At 44.5% G+C, this 17116-nt stretch overlaps 8 protein-coding genes across 8 annotated transcripts; 5 read left to right on the forward strand and 3 right to left on the reverse strand.

Moving 5' to 3' along the window:
- Nucleotides 1-1943: 1943 nt before the first annotated feature.
- On the reverse strand, nt 1944-2479 carry N7533_006433 (uncharacterized protein; the record flags this gene model as incomplete). The annotated part of the gene is made up of 2 exons (XM_057103083.1): nt 1944-2239; nt 2341-2479. The coding sequence occupies 2 exons, from the start codon at nt 2477-2479 to the stop codon at nt 1944-1946; spliced, it is 435 nt and encodes a 144-aa protein (XP_056958040.1).
- A 661-nt stretch (nt 2480-3140) lies between these two features.
- On the forward strand, nt 3141-4200 carry N7533_006434 (NADPH oxidase family protein; the record flags this gene model as incomplete). Its single annotated transcript, XM_057103084.1, has 3 exons — nt 3141-3216; nt 3262-3362; nt 3415-4200. 3 exons carry the CDS (start codon nt 3141-3143, stop codon nt 4198-4200), a joined length of 963 nt encoding a protein of 320 aa, XP_056958041.1.
- Nucleotides 4201-5842: 1642 nt separating this feature from the next.
- Nucleotides 5843-6683, forward strand: N7533_006435 (uncharacterized protein; the record flags this gene model as incomplete). Its single annotated transcript, XM_057103085.1, has 2 exons — nt 5843-6260; nt 6322-6683. 2 exons carry the CDS (start codon nt 5843-5845, stop codon nt 6681-6683), a joined length of 780 nt encoding a protein of 259 aa, XP_056958042.1.
- Nucleotides 6684-6724: 41 nt separating this feature from the next.
- N7533_006436 (uncharacterized protein) lies at nt 6725-7630 on the forward strand (the record flags this gene model as incomplete). Its single annotated transcript, XM_057103086.1, has 1 exon — nt 6725-7630. The coding sequence occupies one exon, from the start codon at nt 6725-6727 to the stop codon at nt 7628-7630; it is 906 nt and encodes a 301-aa protein (XP_056958043.1).
- A 64-nt stretch (nt 7631-7694) lies between these two features.
- N7533_006437 (uncharacterized protein) lies at nt 7695-8738 on the forward strand (the record flags this gene model as incomplete). The annotated part of the gene is made up of 1 exon (XM_057103087.1): nt 7695-8738. One exon carries the CDS (start codon nt 7695-7697, stop codon nt 8736-8738), a length of 1044 nt encoding a protein of 347 aa, XP_056958044.1.
- Nucleotides 8739-12642: 3904 nt separating this feature from the next.
- N7533_006438 (uncharacterized protein) lies at nt 12643-13462 on the reverse strand (the record flags this gene model as incomplete). The annotated part of the gene is made up of 2 exons (XM_057103088.1): nt 12643-13339; nt 13401-13462. The coding sequence occupies 2 exons, from the start codon at nt 13460-13462 to the stop codon at nt 12643-12645; spliced, it is 759 nt and encodes a 252-aa protein (XP_056958045.1).
- A 42-nt stretch (nt 13463-13504) lies between these two features.
- On the reverse strand, nt 13505-14870 carry N7533_006439 (Zn(II)2Cys6 transcription factor; the record flags this gene model as incomplete). The annotated part of the gene is made up of 4 exons (XM_057103089.1): nt 13505-13783; nt 13830-14102; nt 14160-14628; nt 14692-14870. 4 exons carry the CDS (start codon nt 14868-14870, stop codon nt 13505-13507), a joined length of 1200 nt encoding a protein of 399 aa, XP_056958046.1.
- A 375-nt stretch (nt 14871-15245) lies between these two features.
- Nucleotides 15246-16833, forward strand: N7533_006440 (MFS transporter; the record flags this gene model as incomplete). The annotated part of the gene is made up of 2 exons (XM_057103090.1): nt 15246-16120; nt 16191-16833. The coding sequence occupies 2 exons, from the start codon at nt 15246-15248 to the stop codon at nt 16831-16833; spliced, it is 1518 nt and encodes a 505-aa protein (XP_056958047.1).
- Between the last annotated feature and the right edge of the window lie 283 nt (nt 16834-17116).

Genomic DNA, 17116 nt, shown 5'->3' on the forward strand with positions numbered 1-17116 from the left:
AATTGTTGTTGTTGTCGTCGTCATATTATCTCCTCCAAAAGCAATAGCCTTCCCCTCTGTAACTCCAGACCCCTCACGTGTCCATCATTGATGTAGTCGTTTCGTGAACCTCTTCCTTGAATAGTGATTCACCAAGAGTACTTCTCATATTAACGTCCGAAGTAGTTGACTGCCTCGCTGGCGGCAACACCAGATAGCAAACGAAGAGCTGACGAATCGACATGCGATTGAACCGGTAGGGCAGATGAGTTATTGTGAACAAAGCCCGATAAGGATTGGTTGATAATATGTACAGTAGGCAGATCGGTTGTTCGAAGGCCCGTCGGCGTTGCGAAGTTGTCGACATGTTCATTTGAAAGCTTCCCGCCGCATCGTCACAACCAATAAAGGGGTTTCCACCGGAGTTTCGATTTGGAAACTTCGCAGCTTCGGTCAGACCTTGAATTCCAACTTACTGGCATCTCTCACCACGAAGAGGTGACTTTCTACGACGGACAGGTCAAGTTACAGTAACTCCGGGGGAAATCAGGTATATTGCCAAACCCTTCAAAGAGGTGCACGGATTCGGCCACCTGTCATCTTCTCTTCCCATGCAACCGTCCGAGTGGCCATTGAGGATGGTTATACTGAACATATCCATGGTCTGAATCTCACACATCATAAACGCACGTCAGAATTCTATATAATATTCCATTCATGACACCTCCCTATCTATGAACAGAAACTGCGTTATTACTTGTCACGTAAATATTGACAACCGTAGATGTCGAAGAAATGGACATTGACGGGGGTGCTGAGGAATCTGCTGGTACAATATTGACCTGAATTGCAGAACATGGGAGAGAAGAATTCTCAACAATTTCATCTCGGACTATTTGTCGGAATTTCATGAATTGTATTATCGAATCCTGGCCACATTCAGCGGCCTCTGCCATTTTTGCTATAGCCAATTCTTTGCTGATTATCATATCATTAATCATTCGCAGCTTCCAGAATGGAAGGATGGGTAGACCGCTTCGGCGCGACATTTTGCTATGCTGAAGAGCGCTTTAAGGCGGAAGTCAAAGTTTATAGATATAAATGAAAAGATGAAGAATCATTGACTCTTTGTTTGTGGACCTTTAGCCTTTCTATAATTTGATGGGCAGACTATGTTGACTTTATACCTGTAGAGTTTTCTTTACTATAATTAATTTTCTGCTATACTAAATTAGAAGACATGACCGTATGAGAAGTTACCGCAGCACAGGACAAAGTCTGTTTGACTGTGTTTGTTATCAATCATCGATACAAATGCATGATTATTACGCAGTATTAGCGACCACTGACTATCGATTTAGCGCGGGTTATACTAAAAGCAATACGAACTGTATCATCGGAATCACCCAAGTTAGCGTCATATTGAGCGTCATATAATTTCTTTGCACTAGCGCCTTCGCAGTGGGCGAAAAGTGGTCAACGGGGCGGAAGCTGGTGTCGCTGCTCATAATTGCGTTGACCAGTACACATTCAGAAACTCTTTCCTGACCCCGTTGCCAAGCCTTTAGCGTAGATTATTCATGGGGCGGGAAATACTAAGTTGAGGACTGCTGTTCAATGAACCTGCAATGGCATGGTACAGTACTGTATCTCTCCGTCCATAAAATTGCAACTAGTGACATCGTTGAACACGCAGCTCCGTCGTAAGATTATGAAATATGATTAACCTGGTTGATCCAGTATGGTGCTTCTTATCGAGTGTCCGAGGTGGAACAGACTATGTCGCGAATCCTACAACAGACGCAACTCTCCGAAAAAACTACTGTAAGGTGGGTTTTTCCAGAATGGAGCATCTTTGAATGTCTTGGCTGATATAGGCTCCACCGAGTTTAACCTACTTTGATCAAGCTCAGATGAGAGTCGGCGTTGGCATACTGTAATGAATTCCTCCGCAATAGCAATTCTCAAATAGCTCGGCGAGCCTCATAAACAGCAAATGTAACTAGTCTATCCTCCTCTAACTCCCCCTTTGATAATAATGCGTTCAACAACTTTCCAGGAAAGATATCCTCTCGGCTTATTCCATCTACAAGCGGCGTCCGCATGGGCTGCAAAGAGTCCAGGAGCTGGCCGGGATCATATCCTTGCGAAAACACCGCCTCTTTGTACCGCGAGAAAGCAATGCTTTGGAAGTCCACTGGGAGCTGCCAAGCCTTGCATAAATGATATACAGAAACATCGATAAGCAGTCTCTCCGAGTCTGTACTGCATTTGTTAGCTTTGCGGGATCAGGTATACTGTCGAATTAGTACAATACATCCAGTACTGTGCTGTAGCTTGTCAGATGAAGAAAGATCTTACCTGGAATTTCTGTCTTCTCCAGGTGGTAAGAGTATGCACCGAGATAGATCAATTCCAATGTCCGTAATACGGTGTGTACATCCACAGAATGAACATAATAAGTACGTCTGCCACCTGACTGGGCACTTTGCTCAAACATCCTGTTGAGATATGGGCTTTCCGAAGCGATTATTGATGTGTGTACTTTGATTTGGTGGTTCTGAGCAAATATGAGAGCATCATGACCGGTTTTAGCATACCAAAGTCTCCCCCGTATGGCATGGACGAGCATCTTTGATTTTGGGACCATCTTTACCTTGATTATCGAGTGTTTATCATTAAACTTCTCCGAATTTATCTATCAATGTTCAACGGGCAATTCTATCATAACGCAATATTCATTTTTGCAAGGTATGGTAGTTCAACATGGCGATCAGTGACCCAACTAGCTCATCACCAAAAATATCGACTTTTATCGACTGATTTCTCTTTGGCATCCCATGCGCTGTGAAATAGCAACTCAATGAGATTACTGTATAGTACCTTACCGTGGGGCCATGGAAAATCCTCTCATTCTTGCTATTTGTATGGCGAGTTTGGCGATCATACTGGCTTTTGCCCGACGATATCTCCGTCCGGCTTCCTTGAGCAGTCTCCTCCCAGACTTCTTAGTGAGACATTTTATCTACCCCTACTGTCTCTCTCGTCACCGATTAGTTGGACCATGGACACGTTGGGATACCCTCCTCGCTATAAGCTACTCTATCATCAATACTCTCTGCCTCTTACTTCCTCGGCCATCAATCGATCACATCTCCCGCATGGCAGGTCAAATTGCACTACTGAACACGCTTTTCCTGTTCACGCCAAATATAATGCTCTTCGCGGATATCCTTGGTATGTCATTATCCTCATATCGAAAGCTTCATTGTCTGTTAGCAGTTACGGCTCTACTCATGATGTGCCTACATATCATAATTGAGGCCCCAAATGCCACTGGTTCTTTATCCGGCAAAATTGATAATAGCTTTTGGGCAATATTGGTAAGCTGGCGTACAATCTATGTATCTGGATACAGTACTCAGATCATTCCAGGGGTCTCTATCTTTGATTTTAACGATACTTTCAACCCTGTCATTGATTCAACGTGTGGCATATGACCTTCTACTACGGGTACATCAGGCTTTAGCTGTTTTCTTCCTTTATGCTGCATGGGTGCATGTGCCCGCAGATAGAACCATTTTGGTGCTAGCCATTTGCCTCTCTGTCATTGTGTTCTTCGGTGCCCTCCTATACCAGACATGGTCATTATTTTACTGGAGTGGTATCTGGACTCTCCGACGGCATTGCTTTCTCCAGTGGCCTAGTCAAAATGATATACAGGAGGAGGACTGTAATATCTGCCCAGATAGTGACGCTGTTATGCTGAGTTTGACACTCCCAAAGAAGATGAAAATCGATGCTGGTCAATATGTCAGTCTTTGGGCGCCAACAGTGGGCCTGCTTGCATTTGCGCAGCTACATCCTTATATGGTCGTCTCTTGGGCGCCCAGCGAGCAGAACACTTTACTGCTATTCTTGAAGCGAGAGCAAGGGATATCTCTCAAGATCGTCAAGAAAATCAGGTCTTGTTCCAGGGCTCCTGTGAAGATTTTCGCTTCGATATTGGGGCCGTTTGGTACTGTTGAACCTGTCGAGCAGTATGACAGTGTACTTATCATTGCCACCGGTCATGGAATAACGGCGATAATGAGCTATGTCAAAAAATTGATGCAATTACATGCCCACCCATCTACGCGGACCAAGCGTGTTCATTTCATCTGGCAGGTGAAGGTCGTTGGTATGATACCTTACAAAATTATCCCTGCTGGCCAGTGCTGAACAAATAGATACGATGTTTCTAGTGGGCCAGAGATTCTTGAATGAGGTTCTCAGTGAGGATAATAGAACTCAGAGATATGTAGGTAGTGAGAAATTCCGGGTACCTTCTACGCTAAATTTGACTAGTCTATCACAATTTCCGTTTATGTGAGAGAGGGAGAAATAGAGAGCAGGTTGGGTACTCGCGGGTCTATTCACAGAGGTCCGGCAGATTGCAAGAATATAATCAAGCTTGAAGCGGCAAGGTGCATGGACGGAGCAGAAGGTCAATCGCTATTGATTCTCGTATCTGCTGAGACCGGAGTTCGGGATGACATTCGGGAGACAATATATAATTTGCTTTATCAAAATATATCATTGGTTGAACACGATTTTCAGCCATAGTGGTACAACCCTTTTTATGGTATCAATTTATATCTACTGAATAATCACAATATATAAATGAGGCGCGTTGTACGAAGGAGATGAGCCCTATCAGATAGCCGGGCTTGCATCTAGAAGGCATCACAAGGGGTTCCTACACTTATCGGATTACTAAGAGTCGACTGAGATGAACATCGTCAACGTACCTTGCATAATTCATCAAAGGAATGGCATTCAACTGAGCAGAGGAAACCTTGTACCATCGAATATTCAACATCAACATCAACACTCGGATTCTCGTGGGCCTGTTTAGACAGCTCCGTGGCGACGAGTCTCAAGGTCTCTCGATACTCCACATCCCCCCCTGGATAATATGCTCTATGCCCCCTGTCACTGAGTCAGCTAGACCCTAAGCCCCAATGCTGCGGCATACCAATCTTCAAGACTCCATTTGAATTGAATAATATCTTCTCAAGCCCAATCGAGGAATGACCGTATTGGTTTCGCTTTAGGTAGCTGAGCCCCTGAAGAAACTAGCTTTTTATTAAGTACTGAAAATCATTTTTGAGCGTGGTCATACCTGATGAATAATGCTACCTATTTCCAATCCACTGAGGAGAATACCGCACGAGACGATATTGTCTAAAGATATCGAGACATCGTCGTGGAGGTAGTATATTTTCTTCCCGAAAAGGAAACACTCGCGCACTTCGAGAATGTTAGAATGCCTTACATTCTTGAGAATGTTCAAGATCTTCTCCTCGCTAATTTCTTGTTGGTGGATCTCACGGACTGCCGCCAGCTGGTAAGGAAATGCACGCGAAGTGACAACGTAGAATTCTCCAGCCAGATCACATCTATACACTGGTCGAAAAGTATCCCATGGGGCCTGCTTTCTAATTATCAATGTCTCTCTAATGTTTTCCCTAGACTCCGCTATATCATTCAGAACCAATTCTTTAGGTGGTCCTCTCATTCCCATTTGCGGTGGCCGTATTCGATGACTAGGCATCTCGCCCTTGACAACTTTATTCTTCGCATTTTGAAGCTTTAGAATATTAAATTCGGTAGTACGACTTGCCGGATCCTGAATTGGCATCTTGTTTAAGGCCATGGGAATTGACCATATGTAAAGTACGGTTGTATTATATCTACTGTTAACCAAAAAGCACTTTTTATCCTTTGGATAACGTTCAACAGATATGCACCCCTTTCTCATACTGAAGTACAAGCGATTCCCCTGGAGATCTCATCACGCTCTTTATTGAATTATCCCATAATGAATAATGATGGGCAACGGGCTGGCCTTCATGACGATCCTGAGATTGATAGACTACACAAATTTCTTGGGACTGTGAAGGTTGAATTAGATGATATTTACTTTGATCCTAGTGATACGAGGGCAATCGACCCAGCAAATGTGGATCGCCTTTACGGCATATTTGAAAAAGAGGGTTGTCAGCACGAAGCTCCTAAGCACCGTATTCCGGTGACTATTTCAGCGAGCCAGTTTGAGCTGGCATTGAATACAGCGGGCATTGTAAGGAATGATCTGAATAATCCAAGCTCAGCAGAGCTTCCCCTACTACAATTCGAACGCCATGTACGTGGTCTACACGGTCAACATCGCATTCTGGCCGGCAAACGCTATTTAGCACCACGGAAACAGTGGTGGACAGTTGATCTCTACTTGAACGGTAAGACTGAATCGGATTTATCTGTTGAATCTATCTACATTGAACACTCAACCGCCTTTAGATATCTGCCATGGTCTAGAGGAGATACTTATCGAAGAATATGCCAACGAGAAACCATATAGCGAGGGCCATATATATTACAGACTACGATGTGCCAGTAGTGCCGCTGATACTGATTCTGAGCTGAGATGGACTGCACGTCTTTCATCGAATAGCCAGATGCGTCTGAAATCATTTTTGAATGTTGCTGATCTCCGAAACGCCCTTGATCTCGTTATGCTTATGCCGGGACAACGCCCAGCATTGCGCATAAGTATGTTCCACCGTATCCAAGCTATCAAATGTAATGAGGTGAGGGGTCTGTTATTCATTGCCCAAATAGTATCCGCTAAAAGTCATTTTAGGAAATATGTCGATATTTGAATCATATATATGTCTGCTGGCGGGGGTTCGTCGGAGGCAATATGGCAGATCTGGCTAAGATTAACTACGAGACGGTCAGAAATCTTGAACTTTTGGTTCCATCCGTGGAGGTTTCAAGTTTGAATAGTCTTGTATCAAGTGGCCAGGTTCTCTCTGAGTTTAGTCCTGTCCAGCGAAAGCAGATTTTGCTCAGATTACGCTCTTTTGATGACCGCATTCCGTCGTTATTCTCATTCTTCGAAGATTTTAAATGTTTTGAAAAATGGGCACATTGTGTGCATCGTCTTTTTGAGCTGAATGGTCACACTGTTCGACAGAGAATGGACCGGGAATGGAGACCCAGATCATTCTATATAGAGACCGGGGAGAATGCCTATTCCGAAGGAAGTCCCGCGGGTTCCGATGGATTCGACTTAGCATACCGACAGATATGGCTCTTTGCGATGCGCCACTACCCGGACATACCTCAGAGCAGCAAGAAGGAACCCCAATATGTGGGTTCGCTGCAGAGCGAAGTAGACGAGAATATCCTAGCTAATATGGCAAAACTGGCATCTAAGCTCGGGTTTCAGTCCAGCAAAATTCACGATCTTCTTGAGAGGTCACCAGACCATCTTATGGCTAAGCAGGCCTTACTCAAAGCACGCAAAAAAGACCAATTCTCGTATGATGAGCATATTTTTGAATCACTGGTTGAACGGGTTGTAGAGTGCTTCAATGCAGCGACGCCGAAAAGCCATGATATTTCTGAAAGACAGCAACACCAGATTAACCGAAAGCATCGCTGTGGACACCCTGTCAAATCTCAATTTCTTAGCTGCTCTCAATCTTTGTTTCTCGCTAAGATTCATTGGGATTGGCTGATGCCCGCAAATGTAACAGCATTGCTAGTGCAGCGGAGTATATATCTAGCTTTTTTTTGGGCCATTATCAAGTGGCTCAAATGAGCGCTGTATTGCCAGGAATCAACCAGGTGAACTGCTCGCTTCAGATGGCAAAGCCTATGCGGTGATGGAGATAGGCTCTAGATATGAAGGCTCTTCTCGATTCTATGACGCTGCAGTGGATAGTATGATGAATGATATCATAGACCAAGAGGCACTGCCACGGAGCGCAGTAGACTGCCAACCACCAGGGACGTTCGTGACAGCCAATAACAGAGATGGGCCTGCGCTTGAAAGATTATCTAATATCAACGCCGCCGAGGATACCATGATGAATGATGTTCTTAACGAAGAAGCTTCACCACCCAGAGCAACATACCCTCCTTCATCGAAGACATTACATGAAGTGCCTTCTCGTCTCAACACTTCGCAGCAAGGAATTATATATGACGTTCATAACCAGGAAGCCTCGCTACAGATACCAGAAAACCACCTGGCGCTGAGGACACAATACGAAGGGTCGTCCCCCCTTAACGCCGCGGAGGATGATATGATCAATAGTCTTCTAGAGCAAGAAACATCATTACACAGACCATCTAGCGCTAAATCACTTCAGAATGTTTCTCAGTGGAATATTCCAGCCTCACCCAACCAGTATTCAAGGTCTGAAGTCTCCTCGTCATACAAGAATCAGCAACGAGCGCAAACTTTACATCAGCTTCAGGAACAATCAGGGTTCTCTGAGCCACTTCTCCCAGGTATTATGCAGCACTTCAGATCACAAGGTGTGCCTGAAAGTATTATAACAAACAACAAATCTCGACCTCTTTCATCTTACTCTGAACGGTCCTGGGAGACCCCATCTATGGCATCGCGGTTGACTGATGACAAATTATCCAAGGGCAGGTCAGGAGAGATCTATCATTGGGAAACTGGAAGATGGCATATGGTCTTCAAACTTTCATTAGATGAAAAGGAGAGCGTAGAGGCGGAATTTGAAAGATACCAAAATGAGCGATACCAAAACGAGCACCTACTTATTTTTGATCGTAACTTGCGAATAGTCAGTAAGAATTCAATTTGGCGAGCTTTGAAGCAAGAGGGCATACTGTTACTGATCCCAAGGAAACTGAGAAGCGACGTCGGCAGACGGATAAAAGCTCCCTTTTAAATACTTTCTCAAATCAGTATCTGAGAGAAGACAATTGTCACCTCACTTGTCGAGTCATATATCAAGTGTAGATTTGTGACAATCGTCCTATGTCTGGGGCTGTCATGAGACAATTGTCTTATATCTTTGTCAGTCTTGTGATCAGTTAATGGATATGACTCAATCAAATTATAGGCCGAAAAGAGCATCAACTAGCACTGGCACTCGCACAGCATGCATAGTATAATACGGCACGTAAAATCAACCATATGCAAACTACTTTCTAGGCTTCTTGAATACGACTTTCTTCACATGCTCATGTCTAATTTGATTCTTTGAAAAATTTTCTCCTTAATAAATCTCGTACCCATAATTCCCATATCTGCGAACTATTGACCGTAAAATAGCTGAAGCAATAGTTAATCCGAGCGCAGACCATGTAATCCCTAGCATCGATCTCCCTATATACGCCTCCACCTCAATCATTGGTATTGCCTTCAAAGCTGCTTTGAGTGACATGTAGATCGAAGTCGCAATTATCGAACCCGCCATATTCGAAATGATTGCTATCTGAAACCAATCAGATCAATCCCTTGGATATAATACAGTTAACTCACACTTATCAACAACCCACTGATCTTATCACTATGCTCATACATCGGGATAGCGGTGCTGATAAGAGATAATGGTGTGGAGACGAACCCAATGAAATACATAGCCGTCATTGCCTGCGTAGCCCGCTGGTATACCTTTTCGATTTTGATTATTCCTTCGGGGAGAAGCCTTTCCGCCAGGGAACCTTTCAAACCAATAGCATCAGTGATATTAAAAGAATACCCAGGTTTTGGATGTGTGCAGTTTTTCTTTTCCGCAGAGTCTCCCTCGCAGTAACTTAAAAGTCCGATAAAAAATGAGCGGTCTACGTTATTCTTGATAGCCTCGACATCATTTTCTACTGAGCTAGCCAGAGTAGAAATACTATTGATAGCGCTATCTGCAGCACTTTTTATACCACTCGTGGCAGTGGGTAAAGGATTGTTCACCCCTAGGGTCTTCGCACTCCTATCAGCGATCGAATCAATTTCATCTGGAATCTGACGTTCGCTTATGATATTGTTGATATCCTTTTCAATGCTAGTGGAGACACTCTTTATCTTCGCCTTCAATACGATAGACAAAAGTCAGCATGAGAAAGCATTTTAATACCGAAATCTTACCCGTAGAAAATATATTTCCTTCTGGGGACTGATATTCTTTGTGCAGCTGATACCTATGAAAATTAAACAGATACATGCCAATAAAAGCGGAAGAGATGTTAAAGGTTTCACAAATCGTAAGCTGTATTTCATTTTGGAAAAGTGTTACTACCGTACTCTCTGTGACCCTGGGTGCTAATGAACTTATAAGATAAGAGTAGGATGGCCGGTGGTTTACGGGCCGTTCATTCATATACAGATTTCTTTTCCACTTCTTGGCGTATAGTGCACCGTTGTATTATTTACTGCTTATTTTTGGTCCCCTTGTGGCAACGTATGACCTGATTATCGTAACCGTGTACAAGCTTGAATAATGAAGCATCAAAAGGTCAGTATTTATTTCAAATTCTACTCACATCGTTTGGTTTGGTTGATTTCCAAAGGCCTTCGAAAGTTTGGCTTAAATGCACCTCATATGACCGCATATTGGCGAGCGTTCAACGGTCTGTCCGTGTCCCCGGTCAGGTGGCTTGTGGATTTATACAGCACAATATCCCAAATAAGTTGAATTTGCTTGAATTATAAGCAATCCTTTCACAAGACTATCCATTCATCATGGACGAGTGTTTCTTACTGAAGATTCTCGGTAGAATTGCGAAGAAAACCGGTCTCAGAAGTGTTCAAATCACAATTATTCGAGAATATGGTGGCCAGAAGCATTACATTCATTCCTACTTTGCACCAAATCCTTTATGGGTAGGTTCTTACTCATCTTGTGACGCCTTTTTCTGCCCTTTCTACGATCCTTTAAGCTAACAATTCTAAGGAGGACGAGAAGAATCTTCTCAAACAGCATTTTTGAGTTGCCTAAAGTTACAGTACAGGAATTGCTTAACATGTTTCATGGGTAACCCGGCCACCCATGCAAGCCGGCCACTCAAGAACACCATACTAAAAAGCGATAAATTATAATTCGACATCTCAACAACCATACATTTTTTCAGGCTATATCTTCTCAGATATTTCTATTATGAGATATTTAGCAACATATTTGGATTTTAATTAATTTGATTGGTTCATTTATCAGATGACCATTAATTACTCAAAAGTGTATGTACTTTATCAAAATTAAGGACATTTCGCGACAAATACATTGTACGATTAGTAGGAAGCAGATTAAGCATTGGGTCCCACCCGCATGCGGGGTCACTTTCGCCTAATCAGTGCTAGTGCAGAACGGCCCAAATAATCACTGTATTTGTTTTACATCTGGCCTCACTTCAGCTTCTTTTCTGTTGCAAGCCACAAGCTTCACCTCCGCTTGTGAGAGACTATCTCTCCTTCTCTTCTTTTCCTAGCTTTGATAATTTCGTACAATACTACCCGATTTTTGTGATTTCGTCCTGAGTTCTCAGACGCTCTTCATCGAATTTAGCGTACCGAAGAACACTTTAATCCGGAGGGGCGTCCCCTTGCTCCGGCTAGTTTATAAACCAGGAAGCTGTCTAACCGTACCTGACAAGCCAGTACTGTACATAAAGACCTAGGCCAGAAGTCTGGCTACACCGCCGAATTAGGCAATTCTGCCATATCATTATCACCGCCTTCAAATATTTATATATCTCAAGCAATTTATTGGATATTATCACTAAATTTTAATATATTATGAATAATCAATATTCAATATAAAAAAATAAACTTCATTGTCTAGAACCGCGTATAAAATCCGTGGGCTCGCTGGCAAGCAATTACACGCGCATGCGTCGATCTAATGAAGCTATCGATTTTATTTTGATCTAGGGCATCCCACGCCTCAATTATCGCCTTTTTGAATAGCTTCCAATCAGCGTCAGAGGTGCCTCAATTCAAAAGATTAGGGTATAGCTCATATAATTTGCGTTTGAGCATACGCCACACGGGTTCAATAGGGCTTAGATCGGGCGAATGTGCAGGCCAATCTGACACCTCAATACCGTGACGTTCAAACCACTCCTGTGCCCTATATGAACGATGGATTTTGGCGTTATCTTGCTGAAAGATAATTCCAGGTTCATAGTGTTGAATAAAACATTTTTCCAAGACATCAATGTATGATTGGGTTGTATAACCCCCATTTTGATTCTCTGAAAAGTCACGCTCCATGATCATAAGATTTGTACGCCCCCTAAGCCAGATACCAGCCCAAACCATTTGACTAATATCCTTTACATGAGGCTTAACAAGCACAAGTCCCCGCCGATATGCTTCTCCTTCAAGGCGTGTAACATATTAGCCGTTAAATTCGGAATACGTTAGACGCTGCATTCGTCAGAAAAGATGAAGTCTTCGAGGCGGGAATTAAGGGCCTCACGTCGCCAAGTTCGACAAAATTTCTTTCGCTTTCGAGCAACTGCCTTTGAAATAGGTATACAACGGCGCGCCCTAAATCTCCGAAGACTTTTATGGCGGAGGAATCGCTTAATTGTTGATCGAGATGGATGACCGGGTATTGTAGCACTAAGCTCACTGAGGCTTTTCCAGGGCTCCCGACGCGCTAAAAGAACAGTGTATTTAAATGTTGAGAGGCCAAATGTCCTAGGGGTACCAAAGGGAAAAAAGCAAGCCAGGAAGCAATAGACAGTCTCCAGATAACTATCCAGTAAGGAGCCAAATATGTTCGTAGTCAAAGTGCCACCCTCTCCGATAAAACTCAGCATAGGGAATTGAAGATACCAGGTGTACCGATAGAGTCATCTCCTAGCACGCATGCGAATGAGGTTGGGCCGTGCATCTTTCAAAGGTACAGCACACCGCTGAACAAAGGTTGCTAAAATATCTTGTCGCTCTTCGAACATCCATCTCAATATATCGAAGGTCTGAGCTGCCCCGAAGATTGCTTTGAAGCAAGGGTGCCTGTGGAGGTTATCTGCTGGAGGGTAGGACTGCTCTGGTCCATCAAATTTCGGGGTCATAGGTCCCAGAACGAGTCCAAACAATTCCTCATACTTTTTAAGCTCAATGAGAATATCTGCCAGTCCATTCCGCACCTTCTCCTTGTCCTTGTTATCTGCAGAACGCTTTCCGCGTGGTCCTTGCCGATTCCAAGGTTTGCCAGGCATCTCTTCCATGAGAATATAGCTTATACCAACTCTATTGTTGGTGTCACCAGCGATACCATATCCGAATGCGCGAGGAGCAGGCACTTTAGTCGTCTCAAGAAATTTAAGAGTAGCATATTCGCTGCGAATAAGATAGTCGATGAGTTGCTGAGGGATGCTGTTGTTAATTCGAGGCACTCGAATGAGCCAAGTAGAACCATTCTCGGCAAAACGAACACGGGCGTGATAATTAGCACGGCCCATGAGTGCTCCACGTCCCCATGCGGGTGGATGCTCAATCTCGCATTTAAGGCCACCGTTTAGTTCCGATGCTCTCTCGCAGACAGCACTGTCATTGATTTTTGAAAAAAAAAAATAAGATCAGTCTAACCAGTTCCAAGAGCGAATACTGTAAATCCTTTGGCCACATCTGCAGTCTGATTATTGAATTGTGACAGGTGATATCGGCCATCGTACATAGTTTAGGCGCTGATGAAGAACAATTAACAGCACATTATATCCAATCAAACGAGACACTAGCATCGTTCAATTGCCTCGACGTCTGGGATATCCAGCTGCCTGAGTCCCGATTATCCCTGAACAGCTGCTGGGAAGCAGCACCTCGAATCAACGCAGGTCGTTGGCTGGGCGGAGCGTTCCACAATTCATCACTATCCGGCAGGCAGAAATTTAAGTCTGCGAGTGTTAAGAGCTCACTTTTCAAGGGATGACCATCTCTGCGAAAAGGTAGGCTCCGTGTCGGAAGAGACACCAGAAGTACATGACCGACATACTTTATAAAGCGCCAGACCAAATCGCTTGATTTCTTCCACGCTAACCCACACAAGTGCCAATGGAGCAGAGGGGTGGTGTTTGCTGAGCATAGTCGGGTAGCAGAACAAACCTACTTGTCGACAGGTTTCTACCAGTGCTGTGAGAAGTCCGTAGGCGGGAGCTGATAGTCGGTAGCGACAGCTTAAATCGAAGGTAGTCTCTCGTTCCGCCACAAAGAGGGCGAATATAATCTGTAAAAGGACACTTTGGAAGGTCGCTATTGGCCAGGACGCTTCATTACTCAGACCTGACGTCGATTCCGAGACATACCATTCGGACTGTTACGAGGAAATTTCAGCGGGTTTAGAATTACTGTCAGCGGAGAGATTTCGTACCTTTTGAGCTTCAATGGCGGATATCAACTTAGTGTGAAAGGTCATCGCCGTGTCGCGAGATTTTTGATCACCTTTGATGTACAGTCCCATCATCACCATCGATTGAACAAGGACACATGGCTCTGTCGACATCTTAAAAGTCCCTCGATGAAGGAACGGCCAAGCGGGATGGAAGTCACGGAAGTAAATATCGAGAAAGTCTTGGCCGATCCACCTGGACGTGCCAGGTGCAAAACCCACCAAGTCTATGCTAAAGAGAGTTTGCTTTTCTCGCATAGTACGGTCAACTAGAACAGTCTTTTGGCGCGTGAGTGAACAATCAGTCCCTCTGCGCTGACATCGAGCACATGGGTACCCGCCGTCACAGCGCTCTTTTCGAGCATGGCAAGATGTGCAGGCCCTTAGCGCCCGCGATTGCGGCAATTCTCTGTCTGGGTGGTACTTCCGAACATGGCGACGTAAGAGATCACTGGAAACAATTAGCCTTCATGACGGTACTCAAGATAGGCAGCTGGGGGTGCAACTGGGTGACGATAGAGCATGCCTTCTGGTTAAAGTACTGTCACAATAAGGACAGGAGCAGCGCTCTCTTCGATTATGGTGTGACATATGTCGGTTTAGGTGCTCTTTTCGTTGATAAGCTGCATGACATCCTGGATAATCGCACTTTAAAGACGAGTCGATGCTATCGGATTCTGGGCTTGACAGCATCGTGGTATAGGGACCGCTTTGTACCTTCTTCTTTTTTGAAACAAGGTAAAATGGAATGCAAATGGTCAGGTCGAAGAAAAAGTTGGGGTGGCAATCAATCTCTCTTCAGCGGTTGTTTGTTACTAAGCCAACTAGATTGTTACATTGATTCCGGCATCCCACCCGGCCACTCCCGCTTCAATGAATTATAAAATGCATCGAAGTTTGCATTTCGTATTCTATTTTGTCGGATTTCACCAGAGCCTTTCCCCAAACTTCGGAAAAAGGGTTTTTCTTTTTTTTTTTCAATCTAATATTCGCGTGCATACTTCATACTGTGCAGTGACGTCCACGCCGATGGCTTCTTCCCTCCATTCAGACTCCGAATCAGAAGTCATGTCGAACAACAACGCCGAATTGATTCGAAGCTACACAGCGGACGCAGAAGGCTACACCACTCACCATATTGAACCCACCATTTCGAAGCTACCCAGACTGGCAAATCCCCCAGACTATGAGGTCTTCTGGGAACCGAACGACGCCGAAAATCCTCGTCTCTGGTCATTATGGTACAAAGGCGTCAGTGTTGTGACAATGAGCCTCGGTGCAACAGTCGTCAGTCTCTTCAGTACTCTATACACATCAGGAATTCCCGGTCTAGAGGAAGAATTCCACATTTCAAGAACCGTCGGTCTCCTGGGTGTCTTTACCTACCTACTCGGTATGGCGATAGGAGGCATCGTCTCTGCCCCACTAAGTGAAATTGTTGGGCGACGACCGGTTTACTTGGTGTCCTTGACTGTCTTTCTCTTACTAATCCTTCCAAGCGCCTTGGCTCAGAATATTGAGGCAATTCTCATCGGCAGGTTCTTCGGCGGTCTATTCGGCAGCGCAATCATGGGGAACTCACCGGCTTCGGTGAACGATATTGTCTCTGATACACACCGCGCTCTGGCGTTTGGAATATGGTCTATTGGGCCTACAAACGGTCCAGTATATGGTCCTATTATAGGGGGCTTTGTTTACCAATATTTGGGTTGGAGATGGACAAATTGGATTGTCTTAATCATTGGCGGTGCAGTTCTCGCTCTGATGTGCTGCATCAAGGAAACATACGCCCCGGTGATTCTTCGAAAGCGGGCAGCAACCCTTCGGAAAGAAACCGGTGATTCTAAATGGTGGACTCGCTACGACGGCGGAGAGAAAGTTTCGAATCGCCTCAAGACTGGGCTCCGCAGACCTTTTATCATGCTAATGACGGAGCCAATCTGGTAAGCCTTTCACTATAGTCTCGTATACCCCTGATTGAGATATTTGAGACTAATCCGCGCCTCCATTTAGTATATTCTGGGCTAGCTATGTCGCAATCGTCTACGGCGTTCTTTATCTATGTTTCGTCGCGTACCCCATCGCATTCCAGACTGACCGTGGCTGGTCTCCAGGAATCGGTGGCCTCTCCTTCCTTGGCATCGGCGTCGGGGTTCTAATCACCATCGCTTGTGAGCCGATTTTCCGCAAAGTTATCAATGCGCATCGCAAAGATCCTTCAACCGGAGAGGTGCCACCAGAAGCGATGGCCAGCATTGTTATTCTCGGCGCAACACTTCTAGCAGTCGGCCAACTATGGTTCGCCTGGACTTGCACGCCGAATATTCACTGGATCGTGCCTATTTTGGCGGGTGTACCGTTTGGCGCTGGAAATGCCTGTGTTTTCATCTACGCCAATAACTACATGGCCCGCTCGTATGGTATTTATACTGCCTCTGCATTGTCGCTGAATATGTTCTCTCGCAGCATTATGGGCGCCTGTCTTCCACTTGCGGGTCCGTCAATGTACCGAGTGCTGGGGTTGAATTGGGCGAGCACTTTGTTAGGCCTTGTTGAAGCGGCTTGTATTTCTATTCCGGTTGTTTTCTACATATATGGTCATAGGATTCGCAAGTCAAGCCCAATTATTCAAGAGATGGAGAGAACGAGAGGATAGTTGTGAATATGATCTCTCCGACAATCCTGGACAAGGACAGAGTCTGTACCTATTCAAAAACACCATGATTTCGGGTCTATACAATAATCGAGGGTCTATTATTAGTTGATTGATTGATAGCATTGATTTTATTCAAACTTTCCATGTTAAAAGTCAATTTGCCGTCACATTAATTTCCATGGTTATGGTCCACCACCCGAGACACAGATCGTTTTTCTATGTAGGAGCGCGTCTTTGGTGGGTTCTAATTTCTCCTTCTGGGTCTTTGATTCATCCTAAGCAG

This window comes from Penicillium manginii (genome assembly GCF_028828005.1).
Source record: "Penicillium manginii strain IBT 31320 chromosome Unknown utg000005l:1.0-5665137.0:1.0-5668048.0, whole genome shotgun sequence".
In the NCBI taxonomy this organism is placed as follows: Eukaryota; Fungi; Ascomycota; class Eurotiomycetes; order Eurotiales; family Aspergillaceae; genus Penicillium; species Penicillium manginii.